A 24,131-nucleotide genomic window follows, 5' to 3' on the forward strand; every position below is an offset into this window, starting at 1 on the left:
GGGGAGGTGTGCGAAGCTGTTTCAAGGTATTATATAGTAGCCACAATCGAGTATTTTCCGCTGTATGTTTGGAGTTGTTGCCTTGCTGAACAATAAATTGTTTTCTGCGCACTATTATGGAGATTTTCCTTTAATATGTTAATATACACTTTGTGGATCATCACTCCATCGATAAAGTGGAGACGACCCACTCCTGAGGCACTCATACAACCCCAGACGAGCACGGACCCTCCTCCGTGTCTTACTTTAGGGACGAGATTTTGAGGATTCATCTCTGTATTCACCTTGCGCCATACCATACGCCTCCCATTGGATTCGATAAGATTAAATTTACTTTCGTCCGAAAATATGACCCTATTTCAGAAAGAAGCCTGATCCCTTATCTTTATACTCTTTTTCAAACTTTAGTGTCTTTATACGATTTGTCTTGTTCACCCATAACATTTTCCTGGCTATCCGACCATGATACCCTGCAAATATTCCGCACTGTACTGGCTGATACTTTAACACCGCGTGTTTCCAGATCCGTTGCCAATTGCACAGCACTACTTTTCGGAACCTTTTTTCTTTCCCTAATAATGTACCGGTAACGTTTATCTTGTTCACTCAACACTCTTGGTCTTCGAGTTTTTTGTTTTTTTCGCACAGTGATAGAAACATTATACATCGCAATTATTGTTTGTACTGCTGAACGAGGCCTGTCTGCAAGGTTTGCTATCTTTCTCAAATACGTACCTTTCTTATGCAATTTAATAATTACTTTTCTTGTCTCCTCATTTGTTTCTGTTCGGTTGCTTCCCATTTTGACAGCCCACCGTGCAGTTTTTTCACTCCTATTCACAACTAAACTCATTCTGTTATTCCTCAAGCTATACAGAGGTGTATACTCAGGTGAATACTAGTGAACCCCAGTTGTGGTATCTTTGTTTCGTATTCGTACGTCAGGTGTACGATCTCTTTTTGCGTCTACTCTATACACTTTCTACGGAATTTATTTACTTTCTGATTATTAAACTTGTCTTTGAGGTTCTTTATTGATATATTCATAAAGCTTAGTTTTCATTATTCATATTGTGTGTGTTATTACACTTCATAAATTTTCTGTTTCTTTTTCGCAGGCATTCTCGTTTCAATAGCATAGGTGTACGAACACTTTCTGCGCTCACTGTATGTACAGTAAATACAAATTTACAATTTTTGACTTTACGAAGAATACAATGTAATTGTTCAATAATTAACATAAGCAGGTATTCATTAATTTATATTAATATAATAATTAATAAAACTAATAAGCGGGTGATTGATGACTCAGTGGTAGAGTTTTCATCTATGGTATTCTAACCCAGGACATGTGGGTTTTCGATGGCTAATTTTGTGTTCGAAAATTTTTCCGGTGGTAGGCCTACTCTTGGTTCCCTTTCTTATATTTGTTCCATCATCACTCATTAACGAATTTAGTTTATCAAAACTCTATAGCCATATATTCATTCTGTCCGTTAGTGAAACAAACAGTCTCAAGAACTATCTGATGGATTACCATTAATTTTGTCCACGATGTACAGAGTCAATAGTTAAGAATCGAGTTCCCTGATGAATGTAATATTCAAACCGGAAGCGGTACAAATCAACCATTTCCGGTTTTTAACGTTAATCATTATATAGTAAATATGGTAATAGATAGCGAGAAGCGGTTTCCAGTAATCGACATAGGCTATATAACATTCATGTAGATAGAATGTTACCTAATTTGTGCATCTGCTGAAAAAAATGAGCTTAGGTATTTAGAGAGCATTTTCCGCTTTAGAAAATGTGTGCTTGGTAAAGAATGTAGAGAATTAGCTGAGTCAGGCACGTAGCTAGAATGTGGTAATAGGAAGGAGGGGGGGTCTGTTACGAAATACTGTGGTTATTTCCAGGGGCTCAATCATTCTAAACTATTTTATTGGCAACATATATTGGTTCGTTTAGCCAAGATTTCTAATGGAGGGATGATATGAAATACTGTGGTTACACACCAGAGGCTCGATCAATCTAAATATTTTACTGACAACATACCCATATTGATTGGTTAGGACAATAAAATGAGGATATATTAGTATTTTAATAAGAAGCTATGAAGAAATCTCGAGTAAAAAAATATAAAAAAAAGTATTGAAAAAGATATAGTCTTCCGAGGTCATTCGAACAGTGTCGAGAATTTTGCGTCTGGGAAATTTGCGCCCTACCTCAAGAACAGGGAAAATTGCGCCTGCGATGTACCTCCACCGGGAAGTTTGAGCCCTGCGAAATAAAAGAACCTATTGGAGCTTACGCATTTGATCGGAGGGGCTGACATTACAGCATAAACAATCCTCCCCCCACAACCATGCCATTTGTGATTTATTTTCATTGTGGCTATATAAGGGGAGAATAAACTTTAATATAAGCCAAAAGAACACAACGGATCAACGCAATCACTGCTTCTTCCAGAGATGATTTGGGGGAACACTGGCCTCCCCATAGCTCTCAGAGTGCCCCCTCGTAGGCGACCAAAATAATACGTCTATAATATAATAATAAATAGAATAGTACCAGCAGTGACCCCCCCCCTCCGGAATACTAAGTGTGCCCCCCGGAACATTTTTTTCTGAAAGAACGACTGAACGCAATTGTGTGTTTGAAGTGTAATTCCAGCAAGTAAACACACTGTACATAGTTTTCTTAATAATATTACTGAACTGATTTTACATTCACTTTACATTTTCTTTTCTATATTTTGTGTCCTGAAAAGCCAAACAACTCGCAAGGATTGTGAACAGAGATATCTGGGTAGAGCCAAACAGCCTTTTGTAGATTAAATTATATTAATAAATAATTATATATCAGTCATTTATATTTTTATTGTAAATTTTGTAGTATAATGAAAAATTGTATTTGTATGGATTGCCCTTTAGTGAACTAAAATTGTATTTTTTTTTCATTTGTTCGGAATATTATAACGGATGGAGTAACTCACTGAGACAATGAGAGGCAAGCCTAGTTCAAATGTGAGTGGAAGTTACTTTACACAATACAAAAATAAGTTGAATTGTAGGGCGCTAACATCCCAGTGCAAATATATAGCCGGCGCATTTTCCCCTCTTTTTGCGGTAGGGCGCAAACATCCCAGTGCAAATATATTGCGAGCGCATTTTTTCCTATTTTTGTGGTAGGGCGCAAATTTCCCGGGCGCAAAATTCTCGCATTCAAGGAAAATATAATGTCCGTGAAGTTGACAAGCCACTTATGTCAGACTCCAATTTCGACTTTAAACGTCGCTAGTGCTATGTTAGTATTCGATAGTGACGCAAATCGTTAGTACTCCACAGATAACGTGTGCTTTTTAAATAATGGATATAAGTCTTCTAACTGCATGCCAACACGCCCACTTCTAAGAATCATCTCAAAAATGAGGTTAACCGTTAGAGCAAGTAAGTGCTCATTAGTGCCATTAACATTAGCGTTAATGCCTCCATCGTACGGCCCTTTGAGTAATAATGACAACGCTCTTTGCTAGAGTCTCAATGCGTCCCTATATTCTCGCGAACATTCTGACATGCCCAAGTTAGTTACTTTTTTTTTTTTTGCAACTATTGTTTATCTGTTATTGTTTATTGTTTATTGCTAGTCTGCAGAGTAGTTCTTACATTAATATGCCATTGTCCTTGATAACCATTGCGTATTTACAAGCAGTTTGTTATTACTGTTAGAAGATATCAAAAAACAATAGATAAAATCTACTACTTAACGGTTCATATTTTTCTTTTACAGTACATAAACGATTATTATTATTATTATTATTATTATTATTATTATTATTATTATTATTATTATTATTATTATTATTATTATTATTATTAATAATAATAATAATAATAATAATAATAATACTATTCCAGCATAAAAGTTATCAATTGCATCACACTGGCAACAACCGACGCATATTTTAACTACATAAAAATTCGTTTCTCACGATTTTCTGGAAAACTACGTATGATAACATCTTCATTATGTCAAGTTGTTTATCTCAGTGTGATATATGTATTACCTCTGGACAATATCACAGTAAAACAAAAATTAAATAATAGGAGTACATCGTACTTTTGGACTACATCTCATTAACCATGGGAAGATTGAGTAGTGTATACTTTAGGATGTAAGTTTCAGCTTAACTTGCATCATACATTCTTAGGATTACAAAAAGGAAATTTGTTCGTTTGCATTTGAACAAAATTCTTAGGATTACAAAAAGAAAAAAATAATTTTTCCGAATTCCGGAATTTTTCCGAATTCCGGAATTTTCCCGAAATCCGGATTTTTTCTGAATTCCGGAATTTTTCTGAATTCCGGAATTTTTATGAATTCCGGAATTTTTCCGAAATCCGGAATTTTTCTGAATTCCGGATTTTTTTCCGAATTCCGGAATTTTTCCGAAATCCGAAATTTTCCGATTTTACTTTCCGGATTCCGGAAAGTAAAAATTCCGGAATTGGCCATCCCTAGTAAAAACCTTCTTAAAAATAAATCTGGAAAACATTATTGTATTTTTTGTTAGACTTTATAATGGCAGACACTTGTGTTTATATAGTTGTTAATAAATTATAATAAATATAGGTAATAATAATAGTAATAATAACCCTGATGGCTTATTGTTTACCTATTGTTTATCTAGTATGTAAGATTTTGTAACTCTTAATGTTCGTCATTTTAACTAATAACGGAAAGAGACTATTAAAAAGGAGATTGGGTGTAGTAGATATGTTGACCTGAGTATTCGTCAAGGGGCATCTGTTAACAGCAGGATTCTGTTTCATAAAAGAGGCAAATTTGTAGAACTCGTAATCTCAAAATTTAATAGTTGTATGTATTACAATATTACGACTATACACAGCAAATTACTTGTACACATAATAAAGTAATTAATACTAGTATTTTATATATACAGTATATTTACTTTACTCTTAAATATAGAATACTGCTGCTATCGTATATCTTTTAATTTTGATTTAATGCTTTTTATGTTTATTATTATTATTATTATTATTATTATTATTATTATTATTATTATTATTATTATTATTATTATTATTATTATTATTACCATCATCATTAATAATAATAATAATAATTCATTTTGAAATAAGTTTAGCGATGGCAACAACGCATCAACTCTAAACCACACAACCGTGAAACGATACAATAGATCCTGAAAGAAAATCTAGGAGAGGAAGATTTTTGCGAGATATCTCTCTTTTGCTGAAAAACTTTATGTTCATCCTTTGTTCTATGTAAGAATCCTTGACATTGGAAACCAGGATGTCCTTGGTGACTGGAGCACAAGCACTCTTAAGAATCCATGGCAGTTGGAGCCAAGGTGTCTTCAATGACATATTTAGGAGGGCACAGATGTTGTCTTTGCCAAATCGTTACATGTCCTGAAAAAGAAGAATATTATACAATATTAATTTCACTGATAAACAAATCTTTGTTATTAGCGATTACAGAGTATCAGCATCAGTCCTCGAACTTTATTGTCAATTCTTGTATATTACATGAAGATAAATTTTCCTAGATGTCTAACTTTTCGTTGAGTAGTTTTAGTAATATTTATCTTGCCAGTGTCATGTTTCATTAATTTATCTATTTATATACTGATTTCAGGGTTATCTCATCAAATATTGTCCTTATTTCACGAGCTTTTCGACATCAGTTTGTAATTCCTGAATTCCAGCAGTTTACGAAATCCATAGAGGAAATTTATTATAAATGTCAGCCAAATGTAAAAGGAAAGGTATTGTTTTACATTGATATTTATTTCGTAGTTTGTAAGTAAAATTCTGTAAAGCACTAATATATTTTTCTTTTTTTTTTTTTTTTTTTTGATGTAATGGTAAATTTCGCTCACTTAACGTGCCTTCCATAGAAAGATGCTTTTAGCTCTAAGAATGTGGTAGCAAAACAAGTCAATCCTTGAGGGAATTCATTCTTTAACAAAATGAAACCTTAAATTTGTTGAAGCTTAGAAATTAAATTAATGTACTTTTGATGTAGTGTTTTCAACACATTTTAGTTCAGGTTCACTTAACAAACAACTGAACATCAATCGTCCTTCAAACTGTAACTACGTTCGTATTTTTCATGAACACCATTTAAACTTCTGAAAGAGCTGAGAAAGATTTATGTTGCGCTCAGAGCAAAGATAATGATCACGTCTACAAAGAAAATTTAGTTTGAAATATTATAGTTTGAGTAGGCATATATATGATATTCGTAGAGTTTACATGCCTAAATGTGATAACGCACGTGATTTCTAAATTCCATGCCTACAGTCAATATCGGAAACTAATTGGACACCTTCGTACTCTAAAGACATTAATATCCTAATGAGGCAAGTAACTTATGCAGTGCAACACTGATTCAGGAGAAACAGGAGTTTAGGGGCACGCAGTGCAGAAATTTCGATCTTTGATAATAGTATTTTAAAATGCTTCAATACATAAAGATGTGAATCTAATGGATAAGATTTTGGATGGACTTTATACTTGTTCAGCTAGAAAAAAATACAAAGATCTTGAAAAAACGTTTATGTAATTGAAAGTTTAATATTGTAAATAATTGCAGGCAGAGATTCTTCCCCTTCTTACCTCATGTGCGCTACTTTATAACCTCCTGTTTTACTAACCGCATAATGAGTGTCATCTGCACATGCTCAGGAAGTTTCTGAAAAACTCGGAATAGTAATGCTCACGCATTAAGGTCGATTTCTTTAAATATTGCATAATATTGAGTTACTAGGTCAGAGGCGGATATGCGAGTGCTGTGATAGAGTGAGTGCTATTTGTCGGGGAATGGCGCTAGAGAATGAAGAAATCAAACTTGAAGCTCTATTCCACACATCTTTTAAAAACCCTACTTCTTCGCATCGCTTATGTAAAATGTTTAGTGGCTAACTATGCACCTTTCTCTCTCTAAGAAGTTGGTTCAAATTTAGAGCAGGGCAGACATATCGTCACATTTTTATTGTTGAACGTAGTCTCTGCAGTTTGATCCAAAGTGTAATTTCACTTGAATGACATTGACTGGACGCGAATAGTGCAGAAGTGAAAGGTGGAGGAGCGTTGCGGAAATTCTGGAGTGTTGAGGAACCCAAGAAGTTGAACTACATTTAAAGTTCATGGAAACTAGAATGTGAGACCTGGAAATCTCAGATACTGTCCATCCTCAGGATTTTTAAGTAGTATCAGAGATGTTACTTAACATTATAGTATTGCACTCCAAAGCTCTAGTATTTTTGTAGCCTCTACATGTGAGCCCCATTCTTTAAGTCTAGTCGAGCTTAAACGTTTCCGGTAGTGCTTACAGCACCGGACTTCAATACTGGAAATTAGTTTTCTGGGGTTAGGAATCTAAAATTTTTACGAAAATCATTTTTAGCATTTCCAAATTATATTTAATAATTCTCTTGTTCGTTTAATGCCAATAATAATAATGATAGCAGAAAGCTTCTTCCTTTAAAAAAAAAAAAAAAAAATCTTTCTTTAAAAAAGATAAAATCTTTTTACTCCGATAGACTGTGTATATAACGTCTTTAGGTGAACGGCTGCTATCAGTGATAACCGTGAAGTATGGTAGTAGTGGAGTTATTATATTTCGTATGGCGACGAATCATTAATTGTTTATAACAAATAATGGTACCGGTGTACTATATAATTGTAGTGAATTAATCATTCGCGAAATTTTACATATTGACTCTCGTATTACTTCTAAGATGATAATACCAAATATTCCGGTATCTAGTTGGCAGTGATATGTAGATGACGAGTTTGCCGCTCCACTTAGAGCACCAAACTAAATCGTACCCAATACTTGTTAAAGAAATTATAATGCCAACCAAGGTCAGGACGATGCGTTTAACATTTGTGGTCCAAAGTCGACATGATTGCACAAGGAATGGTGGAAGTAACACTTGAGTCCTTTGGCAAAGTGGGTAAAATTTATCATGTGGAATAGTCCGTTCCTGCAGCCGTGAATCTACGAAGCACTGATTTTGCAGAAACTTCCCTCAAAGCTATTAGAAGGAGTGCTTGTTATCTTTTTGTAAGTAGTATTTGACCTATACTTGACTGCCTTACATTTTGAGTAGATAATTACTAGATAGATTTGGATGAACTGTTTTCATTTGACCAAGAGGAAATGGAAGACATTTAGACATCCAGTTCACATACTGGTTATTTCTTCTTTAATTACAGGTAGCAGCCTACATTCCACAATTGGCTCGCGTTAATCCCGATTTTTGGGGTGTCAGTGTATGCACCGTAGACGGCCAGAGATTTTCAGTGGGTGATACTAATATTCCATTTACAATACAGTCTTGTAGGTAAGAGCAGTTAAGTATTAATATTGTAACATTTTTTAATAAATTAAAATTTTATTTCAGTTGTACCCAATATAATTGAAGTAGAACTGATGTCTCATAAATTAGTGTCGTAACTTCAAAGTCAGATATTTTTGGGATTAGATAAGAATTCTGCATTCTCATATGTATCAGGATCCTTTTATAGTTCAGAACACAAACACATGGAAGGTACTAAATACAGGCATTTAAATTTCAATGCTCGAATGGTCTGTCAAGAGAGTTTGTAGGAAAATAAGGGAAGTAAATATAGAAAGACAAATGTTGTTGTGTGTCTTTGTTAGCCATCATGAATGTTATATTTGTATTTGAATAAATTTTATCGACATATGCATTTAAGTTCATGGATGATATCAAGTAGGGTAATTATATCAAATTCAAGTATCCTTTAAGAGTAATTCCTTCCGTATCTGGAGCTCTATCGTGGCGATGTGGATAATGTATGCGCCTTGGGAGTAGGAGATCCGGGTTCGATTCCCAACGGGGGCTCATGTTCGGATACCACGTTAAGCTGTAGATCTACATTTCATATAGCCTCGCTATCTGTACTTCCGATTATTTCTACCGAGCTTTGCTATACTAATGTTTCGTGAATATTTTGTTATATTTAAATATTTAAAGGGTTAAATCTGTTCCTATTTCTTATTATTGTGCTAATTGTATGCTTAGCTTAATTTAATGTAGAGGTATGTCTTAATTTTGGCATTTCAGGATATTTTAACCCTATTCCTCTTCCAAACAAGTCATTCAGTTAGAACTACTCGCCATCGGTCTCAAGTGTTTATATTTAAGAATATGTATTTTAGAATAGTAATATTTTTAACAGCATCATAGATCTATGAGATGTAATGGTACCTTGCAGATACGTCTGCTTCATTTCAGATTTCATTTATGATTTTTACCACGGAGTGTACTCAAGAATGCTGGTCAACACTTCTAATGACACTGTTGCTTTAGTAAGATCGATAATTGGAATAGGAGAGTTGTAACAGCGTAGTTGGTAAGGCGTCTAGAGACCCACCAATTTTGCAGCCCGGCTTCGATCATCGTTGCGAACGGAAAGTTTTTCTCGTTCTACGCTCGATTGAATGCGGCTCATACGGGAAGGTTTCACAAGTTGTCGCTCAAATGTGATTGCCACATAGCATATCTGGTAGAGCATCATGAGAAAGGAAAATTAGGAAAATTTAAGATGCTATGGACTAGAAGGATAGGGGAACTACGCGGCTTCAAAATTTGAATATACATTTTACATACATTTTCAGCACACGCAGTTCCAACAGTGTGCAACACTGTACCACTACATTTCACTGTTATGTTTAGTGATAATAGTGCATTTTAAATCTGTGCATATTTATATATGGTGCTATTTCAAACAAAATTTTTCATGCTGAGTTGGCAATACTGCTTCACCTATGACAATACTTTTGTGGTTTTCGACAGGGCATTTTGTCCTCATTATATTGTGCAACTTTTGTTTAGCTTGCTTTAACGATTTTCAAAATATTTACTTTAAACATAATTCCATGATATAATTTTTTGGATATTCAAATTTTGAAACTCCGTATATCCTATCCTTCTAGTCCATAGCATCTTAAATTTTGCTCATGTTCATTTCTCATAATACCCTATCAGATGTGCTATGTGGCAATCAGATTTGAGCGACAACTTGTGGGACCTTCCCGTGTCAGAGGTTTATCCAGCTTCTTTGAATGGATACTTGCGTAAAAATGGAAGTGAAGGAAAACTGAGCGAAGTGCTGACTACATCAAACCCATTAGAGCTGAAGTCAAGAAGGTGTGGAGTCTTTATCTTTCATACAGCCGCTGGGCTTTCATAGTCTGTCCTGAATAGGAAGCGACCTTTATTTTGTGTTTTACTGAAAATAGAACTACATACTTTACTTGCCCTCTCGCGTTAAGTTAATATTTAATCAAGGACCTCTCCAGTGATTACATTAAAATTTAACCTCTAGCCAAAACAAAGAAGATAATGCGGAGAACTATAGTGTAGGAATAGTTCTAAATTTGCAGTGACCACCCATTGATGGTAGAATACTTATGAGGATCCATGCCTTTGTTTAGTGAATTTGCACGCATCGTACATTATTGATAGTATGTAGTAAACTTATGAGGGAACTGTACTTTAGAAAGAGATTCATATAAGATTACAGAGATCTTCCTAATACTTTGTAATGGACATCTATATTTTCTTTACAGTAAACCGTTGAATTATGCCATAGCTCTAGACCAATTGGGAAGCGAAGTGGTGCATAAATATGTTGGACAGGAACCTAGTGGAAGAATGTTCAACGAATTAATATTGGACCACAATAGTAAGTACATGTGCACTATGAAAAATAACGTTAATTATATTTTTAAAAATACTCATATTATGTGTTTTTCTCTTTTATTGTTTTGGGGTACGGAGGGGATGCTAATTTCGTGAGTGAGTTGTTAATTATAACGGAACCGAAAATGTTGTAGGTTCCAGTTCCGGAATCTAAATAAAAGTTTTAATTGGGTGTGCTTCAGCAAGAGAACCGAAATACATCATTTACTAACATCGTTAGCTCGAGATCGTTACAAGTTGAAACAATGTTGCGCAACTGTAAAATAATAACTTGAGGGAACCACTTACAGTGGTTTTGATATAAAATCTCTCTTTCTTTTCTCTTTAATTTCAAGGGGGCCACGGTGCCTCAGTGGTAGAGCGCTTACCTCTGGTGCATGGGGTTCTTGGTTCAATTCCCGACCAAGTAAGTTTGTGGTGGACGACAACGTGTTCGTGGGGTTTCTGGGGATACTCCTATTTCCTCCCACTTTCTCATTCTACCATTCTTCCATCATCATTCATTTGCCTTAATCATTTCTCTCTTAGCCTAAAGAGCAGGGGCGTCGTTAAGGGGGTAAGGGGGAGCCTCTCACCCCAAAGTTACCAACTTCCTAACAAGTTGGCAAATTAAAATACCTGGTTGACAATTTGAAAAATGAAATGAAATCTTTGAGTTTTACGTCCCACGGTTATGTCGGTTAGGCTAAAGGAGACGGTGATTATGAGAAATGAATGAAATGGTGGAATGAAGAAAGTGGGAGGAAACGGGAGAACCCCGAGAAAACCCACGCACACGGTGTGGTTGGCAATTTGAAGAATCCCGTTTTGTTCAATTGACTTATTTGGTGTAACATTTTCTTAGGTACCCAGTTGCTGTAAATTATTATCAGTTCTTTTATAGACTTGGCATAAATTTTGCGTAGTTTCTTATTTTGAAGTAAATTAATATATTTGTTTAAAGCTTCTTTACTTGTTGCAAGTGATCAAACTTCACTTTTGTTTATTTAATATTTCTATACATTTTGAAGAATTTTAAATAAAAAATCGGGAAATTATACTACTGACATAAGCAGAATAGAGATAGCGTTCAAAATTAAAACAACAGACAGAAGAGGCGTTTTGGTGGCAGGTAGAGCATTGGATGCAAAAGCATTTGATACAAGAGCATATACAAGACAACAGGCAGATTGTGGAGATTAATAAGAGAATAATTAGAATTGATGTTAATAAAACAAGAACATGGCAGTGACTAGGTAGTATAAAATTTTTAGTATGTATAGTATGTAAATTTGACAAATTTAAGAGTTTGTTTTCCTAATAGTAAAATGTCAAAGGAAAGTAGATTTTGATACCAGAGTGAATGTACACTGATCAGCCAGAACATTATGACCACCTACTTAATAGTCGGTATTGTTCACCTTTGACACGGATAACAGCGGCAACGCGTCTTGGCATGGCAGCAATGAGGTCCTCGTAGGTCGCTGGAGGGAGTTGGCACCCCATCTGCACACACAGGTCACCTAATTCCCAAAAATTCCGGGGAGGGAGGCGATGCGCTCTGACGGCACATTCAATCACATTCCATAGGTGTTCGATTGGGTTTAGATCTGAGCTCCCTCGTGGCTAAGCGGTTAGCGTACGCGCCTTTGGCGTGGGAGACCCGGGTTCGATTCCCGGCGGGAGCTCATGTGGTTCGGATTCCACGTTAATCAGTAGGTCCACGTCTCATATAGCCTCGCTGCTGAACGGGACGCTAAACTAAAATCAACTCATGGGTTTAGATCTGGCGAGTTCGAGGGCCAGCACAATTGGAACTCGCCACTGTGTTTCTCGAACCATTCCATCACACTCCTGGCCTTGTGACATGGCGCATTATCTTATTCAAAAATGCCACTGCCGTTGGGAAACATGGTCATTATGAAGGGGTGTACGTGGTCTGCAACCGTGTACGATAAGCCTCGGCCGTCATGGTGCCTTGCATGAGCTTCACTGGACCCATGGATACTCACGTTAATGTTCCCCAGAGCATAATTGAGCCACCGCCAGCTTGTCTCCGTCCCGCAGTATAGGTGTCAAAGAGCTGTTTGCCTGGAAGACGACGGATTCGCACCCTCCCATCGACATGATGAAGAAAGTACCGTGATTTATCAGACCATACAACGCTCTGCCACTGCGACAAGGTCCATTGGCGATGATCATGTGCCCATTTCAGTCATAGTTGCCGATGTCATCGTGTTAGCATTGGCACATGGATGGGTCGTCGGCTGCAGAAGCCCATCGTTAGGAGTGTTCGGTGTTTTGTGTGTTCAGACACACTTATACTCTGCTCAGCATTAAAGTCTGATGTTAGTTCCGTCACAGTTCGCCGCGTGTTCTGTTTTACCAGTCTGCCCAGCCTACGACGTCCGACATCTGTAATGGGGGCGCCCAACCCCTCGACGTTTGCACGTCGTTTCACCTTGGATTCGCCATTTATTGAAACACTCATTACAGCACTCCTCGAACACCCGACAAGTCGTGCAGTTTCCGAGGTGTTCACGATGAGCCTCCTGGCCATTACAACCTGCCCTCAGTCAAGCAAAGATAGATCGCGCCCTTCCCCATTCTACACACGGCCAGCAGGCTCACTGATACTACATGCACCGTACGTGTCTCTAACTAGTAGGCATTTTTCGTCAGGTGACGCTGCTATCGCCTGGACGGGTTTATATCGATAGTAGGTAGGTGGTCATAATGTTCTGGCTGATCAATGTATTGTGTAACCGTGTCTGCTTTGTGTGTGAATAGACCTTTCACTTTGAAACAAAAGCGTGTTTAGGGAATGGTATCACAGTAGGTTTCTGGGGGTGTTATTCGGAAGGGGGGGGGGGTAAAGCTACGATGGATGAGTCAAGTCATTTCGTCGCTTCCGCTGTGAACCTAAGTGCAGGATTCCAAAAGTCATATTTTTGGGTTCCAAACAATACGTCTGCTGGGTGAAAGCATAGACCGGTGTGGGTTTCACATCATTTTCATAAAAATGTGTTGCGTGTCCTACCTTATTTTTAATCCTGTAGTTGCTTCTTTCGGAAAGTTAAACAAAACGGAACGAAAGTTAAACGGAAAGTTGTAATTCTTCCTTTCTTTATAGTATTTATAAGTCAAAGCATTACGTAACCATTGTATGTTACTTATGTTGCTCACAGGGCCGCAACTATGGGGGAACAAGCGAGACATGTGCCCCCGGCGCGTTGTTGTAGGGGCGCCTAAAAGGGAGGTTATATATTAGTATTTTTCCTGCAACTATTTAATATTTTTGACCAGAGTGCGAAATCATGAAATCAAAGTGTGAGGAGACTGGAGGACTGAAGGGTACAAAAAAATAAAAATAAATAATAAAAATAAAAGCTCTGCGTACTTTTACACTTCCAAGTTTCGATATAGAAAGTTCACGTATTTGGGCATCCATAAGTAGTTAAGTATACAAAATTAAGTATTACGAGTATACCGCTGACCACTAGTTCACCTAATAAATAAATGTGAAACACATGTTGATTACATATGAATTACTGTAATTATTTTGCAAAATTTAACGTTCTTAGAAAAAAGGGAAAATGAAAACAAGACGTTGCAAAGGGTGCGACTCAGCTTCATACTTTGGCATAGTATGCAATAGAGGCGGATCCAGGACGGACTTCTGATGGGCGGTGGGTCGTAATACTACTACTTACAAGTTAGAGCTACTTTTAAGATCTCCAGCTCTGGATGGGTTTTATTTTATATTTAAAATAAAAAAGTTTCTTCTTTTGGGGGTCGATCTCGCCTCCCTGCATCCCCCCTGTCTCAGGACAAACCACACTAACAATGACCAGGGTGTAGGTTAACCTGGTCTTTCACTGAACCCCTCAATTGAATGTTTATGTAAATTAGATATCCCTACATTACAAGCAGTAAATCCAGAGTACCTTATTCTTCGTTTTTTAATGAATTTCTACAACTGATTGTAGCTTTATAGGTTCTCGTGAGGATGGGTTGGTGTGGATTACCTAAGTTGAGGTGTAAAATTGCACTCGAAAGCGGAACGAGGGCTGTTCGTATTTGTATCTCAGACGGGGCATGGAATGGAACGAATATGAAAATAAGGTTGCTGTAATAGTTTTCCACAGGGTTGGTAAAAGTAAGACTAAGATTTTCGGTAATTTTTATCAAGACTTTCTTTCTTTCTTTCTTTTTTTTTAAGACTTGACAGTTTCAAGTTTCATCTCCCTCCTTCAATCTTATAATGCTCGCTACGCCACTGCTAAAGAGCATAATTAGGGAACGTAAATTTGAGATTTTATTTCATTTCATTTCTCTCTAAATTTAGTTCCACTTCAGTATCGGTTTCGGTACTAGAACCAGAACTTTTTTTTTTTTTTTTTTTTTTTTTTTCGAAATTCAATTTCGATTTTAGGGGTCGGAACCGATTTTCTTAGAAAATTCTTTTTGTATCAATTCCAAAACTTTTTTTTTTTTTTTTTAATCAGAAAACCTCTTTAGGTTTCGCATCGATATCTAAAAGCACTTCATACAGGACACGTAAGTTTGGCCTTCCACTGTACAACACGTGTTGCGGATGCCGATCGTTTTTTGTTTTCAATGTGTCATGTAGACCTTCCTCTTCCGTCAACAGTAACCAGTTCACCTGTGAGTGTCGTGGTGTGAAAGTGGTGCGCTAAAATGGGCGACCTGACAGACTCCCAAAGAGGCATTGATCATTGGTGCCCGTCTGGCTGGAGCTTCGGTGGCAACAGTGGCGAACATGTGGGGGTATCGAAAGTCACTGTGTCCAATGTCACGAGGGCATACACAATTCATGGGCAAACGACGTCTGCAAAGCATAACAGTGGTCGAAAGATAATCCTGTCAGATAGGGACCGGAGGGCATTAAAACAAATTGTAGCAGCTAAAAAGAAGACCACTGCAATGAAAATTACGTCTGAACTCAATTCCGGTCTACAGAACCCCGTTTCATCGAAAACAGTGCGACGGGAACTTCATAAAATGAAAATTCATGGCAGGGCCGCTATCGCCAAACCCCTGGTCACAGCAGTAAATGCGAAGAGGCGTATCCAGTGGTGCAAAGACCACAAGGCGTGGACTTATGAGCAGTGGAAACACGTAATGTGGTCCGATAAATCGACCTTCACCTTGTTTCCAACAACCGGTCGTGTTTACGTATGGAGAACACGGTCGCAGACCTATGATACAGACTGTCTACTCCCAACTGTAAATCATGGGGGTGGTTCTGTTACAGTATGGGCAATGATATCGTGGTTTACTGCAGGCCCCATCATAGCCCTGCATGGAATGATGAATGCTAAGGCGTATGAGGCCATTTTGGGGTACCAGGTTCTACCCATGGCCCAAATATTGTTCCCTGATGGTGATGGCATCTACCAAGATGATTTTGCACCCTGTCAGGCTGCAAAAACGGTGAAATCATGGTTTGAGGATCATGACCAGGAGTTATCACACCTCCCCTGGGTCCCACAATCACCAGTTCTGAACATCATTGAGCCATTGTGGTCTGAGTTAGAAAGGCGTATTCGGTTTCATTACCCTCCACCAGCATCCCTTAAGGAACTGGAGCATATTTTGGAGGAACAATGGTACAGAATTCCATACACCACGAGTCAGGAGCTGTATAGTCCATTTCACTCGGATCCAAGCTGTTTCGGACGCAAAAGGAAGCCCCACACCATACTAGGTATGATTTTCACACTTTTGCAAACGTTTTAGATGTTTTGTCCAACCCCTGTATATATATATGGGTAAGTGTGTTTTTGTTTTTCTTTGCAGTAGTATAATCATGTTAGTGTGGTATGATGCCTACTCTGTAATCGGGTGGTGCTGGATTTCAAACCTGGCGCCGTATACCTTGACTAACATGTTGAAACTTTATAAATAAATTCAATACGTAAGCAAAACTAAGCCACAATAGGCAACCCATCAGGTACGAAAAAAAGTGTTTTTCTGGAAAGAAAAATAAAATGTATTAACTTCTACAAGTTAACATGATAATGTGATAAGTGTAACATGATAAGTGTATATCTCACGAGGTACAGAACTTCAGTCGATGTGATGGTTGGTGTTGTCTTTCAGCCACTAAGTTGGAAATGTCAGAATCAAACGAAGAAACTTTTAAGCGAAGATCCGCCTCAGCATCAAGTCTATTCCTGTACTTATTCATCACTTCTTACGCAAAGTAACTTGTCATTATTAAATCGATCATTTAACCTAAAATGGCGTATTTCTCACCACTATGTGTGCTTTTCTCAGATTGGCTTGCAGACCCCTGGAGGTCGCGGACCCCAGGTTGGGAAATGATGCACTAAGGAAAGAGGACACATACATACATAAATAAGAAAGAAACAATTGAATATGACACTTCAAAATATAAACTAGGTGAACTTCTTCGAAGACACCTCGTTTTAAAAACAAAAGGTAAGAAAAAGGTAACAAAAATGTCGGTGTTGTCAACTTAGAGATTATTTCTACATAAGAAATAAAATCTTTTTACGTGCAAAGCTATTCGTCAATTACTGTGAATAAAAATGGATTTATTAAAGGTATTAGCATCTATTTTCCAGTGATGGCATGTTTTAATCACTGAAAAACCAGAGGCGGTGTCTTCATCATTAAAAAACCAGAGGCGGTATGGCTTACCACCGCATACCCTCTCACTTCGACCACTGTATATATACATATTCATATTCCTCGGGAAAATAGGTTTCGGTTGCGGAACAGAAACCCAGCAGAACTCATTTATGGTTATTGGTTCAGGTACCATTAACAACTCTGTCCTTGAGACAACGCTCTCGCTATCATCTCGGTATGTTCTATGTATACAACACCAAAAAAAGTACTTCACAAGTGATGCCCGGATAATTGCAATCACATAGTGTATGTTGTTGGGTGTTATTATGCAGTTATTTAAGACTGATGTTATTGTGTAGATTTCAATGAGCACCGAGGCTATGTCAGGCGTGAATCTGCAATTTAATGTGGGAATTGAGTGACGTGTCGATGATTAAATCTCAAACCATATTATCAACTTAGTTATTTGGGAGCTTTGCTCATTGCGTGTCTTGTAAAGCAAAATGGAGCAGCAATATTAATATACAGGGTGTTTCAAAACAACACCGACAACGTTTGGGAGGTGATTCCTGACACCATGATAAGACAAAAAGTATAGACCAACCTGGGTGCACAAATGCTTCCTTTCGTTGTTATAGGCTACAGAAAACATGAAAAAAATGAACTTTAAAGGTCCAAAGCTCCAAAACTATGAAATCTATCGTAATCGGGTCAAAACTTCACTTAGGAACTAATATATGGGCTATCCAAAAATAAATGTTTCAGAATCCTAAAATACGCACGCAACAATTTTTATTGAGTGAGTTTGGCTACGGGCATGTAATTTGAAGTACTCACCAACTACCTCTATGAAAATTGTTGCGGAGGTACCGGAGGATTCTGAAACTTGAATATCTGGATAGAGCACATACTAGTTCCTAAGTGAAGTCTTGACCCGAGTACGGTAGGACCCATAGTTTAGAAGCTATGAACCTTTAACGTTCATTTTTTCATGTTTACGGCAGCCTATAACTCCGAAAGGAAGCATTTGTGCACCCAGGTTGGTCTATACTTTTTGTCTTATCTTGGTGTCAGGAATCACCTCCCAAACGTTGCGTTGTTTTGAAACACGCTGTATATAACATATATTTTAATATATATTAGTAGCATGTCTAATATATAATAGATCATGTCGATGATTTTCTTATTTTAACTCAGAATATTTTCGGAATAACTGTAGCTAGATTTGGTGGAATTCCATCCAGTTCTTTCGTGTTCTAGATTGAAGTGTTAAATCTAAAGCATACCCGAGATTGAAGAAATATAAGCAACAGCCTACTTTTCGAAATGGTTCATCTTTCATCATTGTAACTGAAGAACCATTTTGACCCTTAATACTTTTCACTCTTTAAAATTTCGTTTCGTTGCGGTTCGTTAACCACTGTGTTTACCTAAATAAGAATAATTTTAATACCGGATAATATTGAAATCACTCAATGGAAGAAAGTCATTAAATAACTGAAATTTATGGCTTATGAGCTTCCCAATGTTAATCACTGTAAAAATAAAATCGCAGCTGTGGATCTTATTGTGAGCTGAGTTAATCCAGCTAGTACTGTTGTTTCTTGGATTGGAGTTTAACGTCTCTTTCAGCACCGATTCTATATAAGACGTGGACTACAGGTTAACGTGGAACCCGAACTATATGAGCTTCGGCCGGGAATCGAACCTGGGTCTCCCGCGCCTACGCTATAGCCACGAGAGGCTGTTTGTATTATTCTCACATCTTTTTATTGGTCTTCTCAAAGGTCTCTTTCTGGGTTATGACTGCATATTTGCACGTATGTGCCCGATTTGTATTGATCAATTCTTGAAGTCTCTTGGCGTTTCTGGGGACCGCGGTGGCTCAGTGGTAGAGCGTTCACCTCTGGTACTTGGGGTCCCGGGTTCGCTTCCAGCCCCCGCCAAATGAACTTTGTGGTGGACAAACACCGTGTGCGTGGGTTTTCTCGGGGTTCTCCCGTTTCCTCCCACTTTCTTCATTCCACCATTTCATTCTCATAATCACCGTCTCCTTTAGCCTAACCGGCATAACCGTGGAACGTAAAACTCAAAGATTTCATTTCATTTTTTTTTTCTCTTGGCGTTTCATAATTAAGCACTTTCCAACGAGAGCATATTTTTGGGCAATGTAGATGTTAATGATACATAAAGAGTAAAAAAATGCACAACTGGACCTGTACTCGAACCCGGGATCTTCGGTGTATGGATCTTCGATGCATTACCCACTGTGCTACCAATCCCTCGCATAACAGGCATATATTCTCTCACTCTTGATATCTGTGTTCATTCACTCAAACAACTTGGATTTTTACCATATTCCTGTTGTGTTTGGACAGTCCAGTGTCTACATTCAGAACGCCTCTGATGGTTGAATTATACATTATGTTGATAAATTGAGGAAGCAACCGATTTTTAATTCACCAATTCTTTTATGGTTGCGAATTCACATACAGAGAGTGAAAAAATGTACGACTGGAGCAGAACTGGTTAAAATGGAAATAATTTGAGTTTCAGTTAAGCTTGGTGCTTCCTCTGTCAGTAAGACCTAACACATCATATGCGTGACTTCGTATCAATTCATTTTTCTTCTGTACCATGTTCCATAGTTTAGCGAAAATATCTACATTTTCCTGAGCTTGTAAAACATTTCTTTATTTCATTCTCAAATTCGGTATATTGGCGAGTTTACAATTGTTTCCTATTTATAAATTCCCTTAATCTCTCTCCTTTTTCTTGCTTGAAAAACACGTCATTACCAGTTCCTTAGCTTGTTCCAAAGGTTGTTTAATTTTATCATGCCGTCGAGTGAGGAAAAAAAAAAAAGAAAAAAAGAAAAGAAACTGGGTCATTTCTTTCCGATCATATTTTGGGAAAGGGAAGGCATTGTTTTAGACGTTTTCAGTAGGTCTTTGATTTTGATTTGGTACACCAGACTGGGAAGAGGCTGAAGGAATTGCATTTTCCTGGTTAACATTTTCACCTCGTCTATTGTTAAGAGAAGGAGACTGTGGTGTCGCTATACCGGACTTTAGTTTAAATTTCTGCCTACTCAGAAGTTTTAAAACTAAGCAAATTGTACCTTAAAAGCGAATGTATACAATTAAGCTAATATCTCATTTAGTTCTTTTATTTTTATTTTTATTTATTTGTATTATTATTATTATTTTCTATATAGAGGATTCTTAACCTTTCTTCACGATCGTCCTTCTACTATATAATAACCTGCACTCACAAATTTTGTCTACCTAATCATTTCCTGTTCAGTACTCCTCAGTAGCGTAGCTAGAATATTTTTTTCAGGGGGGCCATGAAGGGCCCAAGAAAATTTTCAGGGGGCCATCTCCAATTAATGAAATTTTTTCTCACAATTATATATATATATATATATATATATATATATATATATATATATATATATATATATGTGTGTGTGTGTGTGTGTGTGTGTGTGTCTGTCTGTTTGTGTGTGTGTGTGTGAGAGAGAGAGAGAGAGAGAGAATATTTTCATCTTTGTTGTTCATAATTTCACTCTTTTCAAAACAGTGAAAATTTACTAGCTTAAACAACTAGGATCCATTAATACAATTGATTTATAATACAAGCATGTAGTTATTTAATCACGGCGTTTAAAATATGTGTGGCTGATTGATTTAAGTGGAAGCAGAGAAATACACTTACACAAGTAAAGAAAATAACTTTTATAGGTTTATGCCTCTACTTAGAAGAGAATGATCTTTCTATTCTTGTAAGCAGCACCAAACTTATCAACAACTTCTTCAAGATCTAACGATTTAGCAATTTTCTTCTCAATATAAAATAATCTTAAGTTTTTTCAACTTATCATCAGTCATCGAATTGCGTATATGTCTTTTAATCTTTTCAAACATGTGAATCTTTTCACACGTAGCACTAGAAACTGGTAGATACCTAACTTGTAAGTTTCTAGGAATGAGTTTTTGTAGACACAAAAAGATCAATGAAATTATTAGGGAATCAACTTTGGATTTCTCTCGCCTTCGTACAACTTAATTGTGTTTGGGAAGATTTTGACTTAGCAATTGAATATTTCCAAATCATTTCTATAATGCTAATTCTGGGTCATACGCTCAACAATGCTGTAATTTAAAATGTTTTCACATTTTGAATGTAGCACGGCGATTGATCAAATGATTTTGCTACATGATCCAAAGCGGTTTTCCATCTCAGTGATTGCGTTATCAATAGTGGACAAAAAATGTCTCTTAGTATATTATCTTTAGAAAATTTGTTTTTTACCTCCATTGAAGGAAGAGATTCATCCAAAATGAATTTGTGATATTTCGATGGCGAATGTTTAGTTCGTTTCCACGAGGAACTCCTATAATCTATTTGTTTCCGGCTCTGGAATTTTTTGTTCCCCAACTTGTTCCCCAGGCTTTAGTTAGTAGTATAGGTCCACCAAGCGTTGACTCCGTTTTACTTGGAGATCGCTAGTATCGCTTGTTAACATCGTAGCAAAAGGTTTTTACAGAGTTGACAACGACCAAGAGGGTTAGGAAACCAGATGTACTGGAGACAAGACCAGAAGATAGTCGAAAAGGAGAACCAGTATCAGTAGCAATATAGTAGGTGTTGGTAGTATTCAATATTTTATTTTTCTCAAACAATTGGGATACGAATGACAGAGAGAATGATTATTTCAGAAATAATAAAAACTTTTGCTCTCTTCTTTTACTGCATATTAAACAAGACTACTAGATATTTAGATTCTTTAATAATAATAATAATAATAATAATAATAATAATAATAATAATAATAATACCAACTTCTTTAATTGATGCTATGCATTTCTTCTATGTCGCCATAATCAATGAAAATTAATTACTTAGTGTACGAATTAATTACTTAGTGTATAATAAGTACTGTACGAAGACTTCTTTCGTCCAACGCACGTGTAATGTTTTACTGCAGTGTATGCTATTTGTAAATAAGCATCTTATATTTATATTTTAGTATGACTTTTAGTTTTAACATTCAAGCAAATGAGAATGTTGAGAGTTTTTTTTTTTTTTTTCTGGTTCTTTGGCGGAAACAAAGGAGATAACCAGGATTTAGGATTTAGATTTCTGGGCTTTCGGCATCTAAGGGCATTTAGCCCGTCGTGTTTGAGGAATGACGTCCCTCGGCGAGCACACTAGAAAAATATCCGGGGAAAGGGAAGGAAGAAATGATTGGGGAAGGAAGGAAGGGACCTGAAACCTATAAGTCAGGTACCACCCCGAATTTGCCTGGTGTGAATGAGGAAAACCCAGAAAAACCTCACTCAGGGTGATTGGCCTGAAAAGGCGCTTTACACTTTTTCGACTTAGTGCCCCCCTGGGAATCGAACCCGGGACCGCTCGCACCGAAGACGAGAGTGTTAGCGACTGCGCTACCCAGGGCCACTGGAGATAACCAGATAAGGAACACAGATTAAAAGGAACATTCAAGTAGTGAGGTCAATGCATGCGCCTTACAGATTTCGATTAATAAGATCTTGCTATACTACAAACAAAAATAATCCTGGAGCTATTTGACTTGGAACGCAGACTATTGCAAAATATGGTATTCTGCGGTTGGTAACTCTGTTGTCGAGAGAAGTTTCGGTAGTAGTTTCATTTGTAGCCACTACCAACTCACCGTTTGTCGGCGTATAGCAGTATCACTCTGTGTAGGGGGGCCAAGAATTTGATCAAGGGGGCCTGGCCCCTTCTGGCCCTCCCTTGGCTCCGCCACTGGTACTCCTAGATATTTCCTTTCTTTAGTTAAATTTCTAGCTCAATCTTGTAATATAATTAATCAAATATTACAGTCAAACTCAATAATATGAAAACTTGTAAGTTGATTTTCGTCGACCTTGAATCGAACAACCATTTTCTCCTATACCAAAGGCTTCGATATCGGTTGCAATTTTAGGGCAAAGCAACATGCTTACAGTATTACAAAAAGGGCGTAAGCCGCAGATTTTGTGCCAAAACATCATGCAACGCGAGCATTTGTAACTCAGAAATATAATAATAATTTACTCATAATGTGGGAGGTGTATGCCGCGTTCACTATGTGTTACTTGATATATTGAACTAAAAATCAAACGAAAATGTAATGAATCATACTTGAGAAACACGAACAGAACATGAAATGTTCAAAACTTGTCCTGAGATCTCTAAGTATTCTGCATAATATAAGGTCAAATATAACACAGTTATTCTTATGTAAAATTTAAATAGATGATATAAGTCGGACTTATTATTAATTACATCGATACTAACCAAAACGAATGTTTGTATTCACCACTAACTTCGAGGTTGTACACGTCGATGTTATTTGAATCACATTTCTAGCTAGACTAACTCTAAATTCCACACGTGTTGCTCCACGATAGCCTGATGTTTTTCTTCCACCTAATCGGTAAAGGTTTTTTCCGGTTACGCTTACTAGGTAAAAGAACGTCTTTACATAAAGAATTTTAGTGTAAGCGTTTAAACGTCCGTGTTAGCTAAAACAATATGTAATTGACCCGCAGCACAAGTGAATGGTCGCATTTATTTTCAAACTTAAAATATGAGTATTTACAAATTATCATAAGTATATTAAATAAATGATTACCAAATTTTCTGTCATACTACAATACTATTCATTATAAAAAAAGGGGAAGAAGATGATAAATAATTAATATACCAGAGCCAC

The 24,131-nt window shown here is 36.9% G+C and overlaps 1 protein-coding gene across 2 annotated transcripts in view; it reads left to right on the top strand.

The window, feature by feature from the left end:
• GLS (glutaminase) overlaps positions 1-24,131 on the top strand; it is a 136,499-nt gene that overhangs the window by 69,110 nt on the left and 43,258 nt on the right. For both annotated transcript variants that reach the window (XM_081755736.1, XM_081755737.1), the window contains 3 exons: positions 5,680-5,809; positions 8,268-8,395; positions 10,651-10,766. In XM_081755736.1, the coding sequence (XP_081611862.1) occupies positions 5,680-5,809; positions 8,268-8,395; positions 10,651-10,766 (374 nt within the window). The remainder of the gene's footprint in view (positions 1-5,679; positions 5,810-8,267; positions 8,396-10,650; positions 10,767-24,131) is intronic.

This window comes from Thermobia domestica, chromosome 4 (genome assembly GCF_964235325.1).
Source record: "Thermobia domestica chromosome 4, izTheDome1.hap1.1, whole genome shotgun sequence".
NCBI classification, from domain to species: Eukaryota; Metazoa; Arthropoda; class Insecta; order Zygentoma; family Lepismatidae; genus Thermobia; species Thermobia domestica.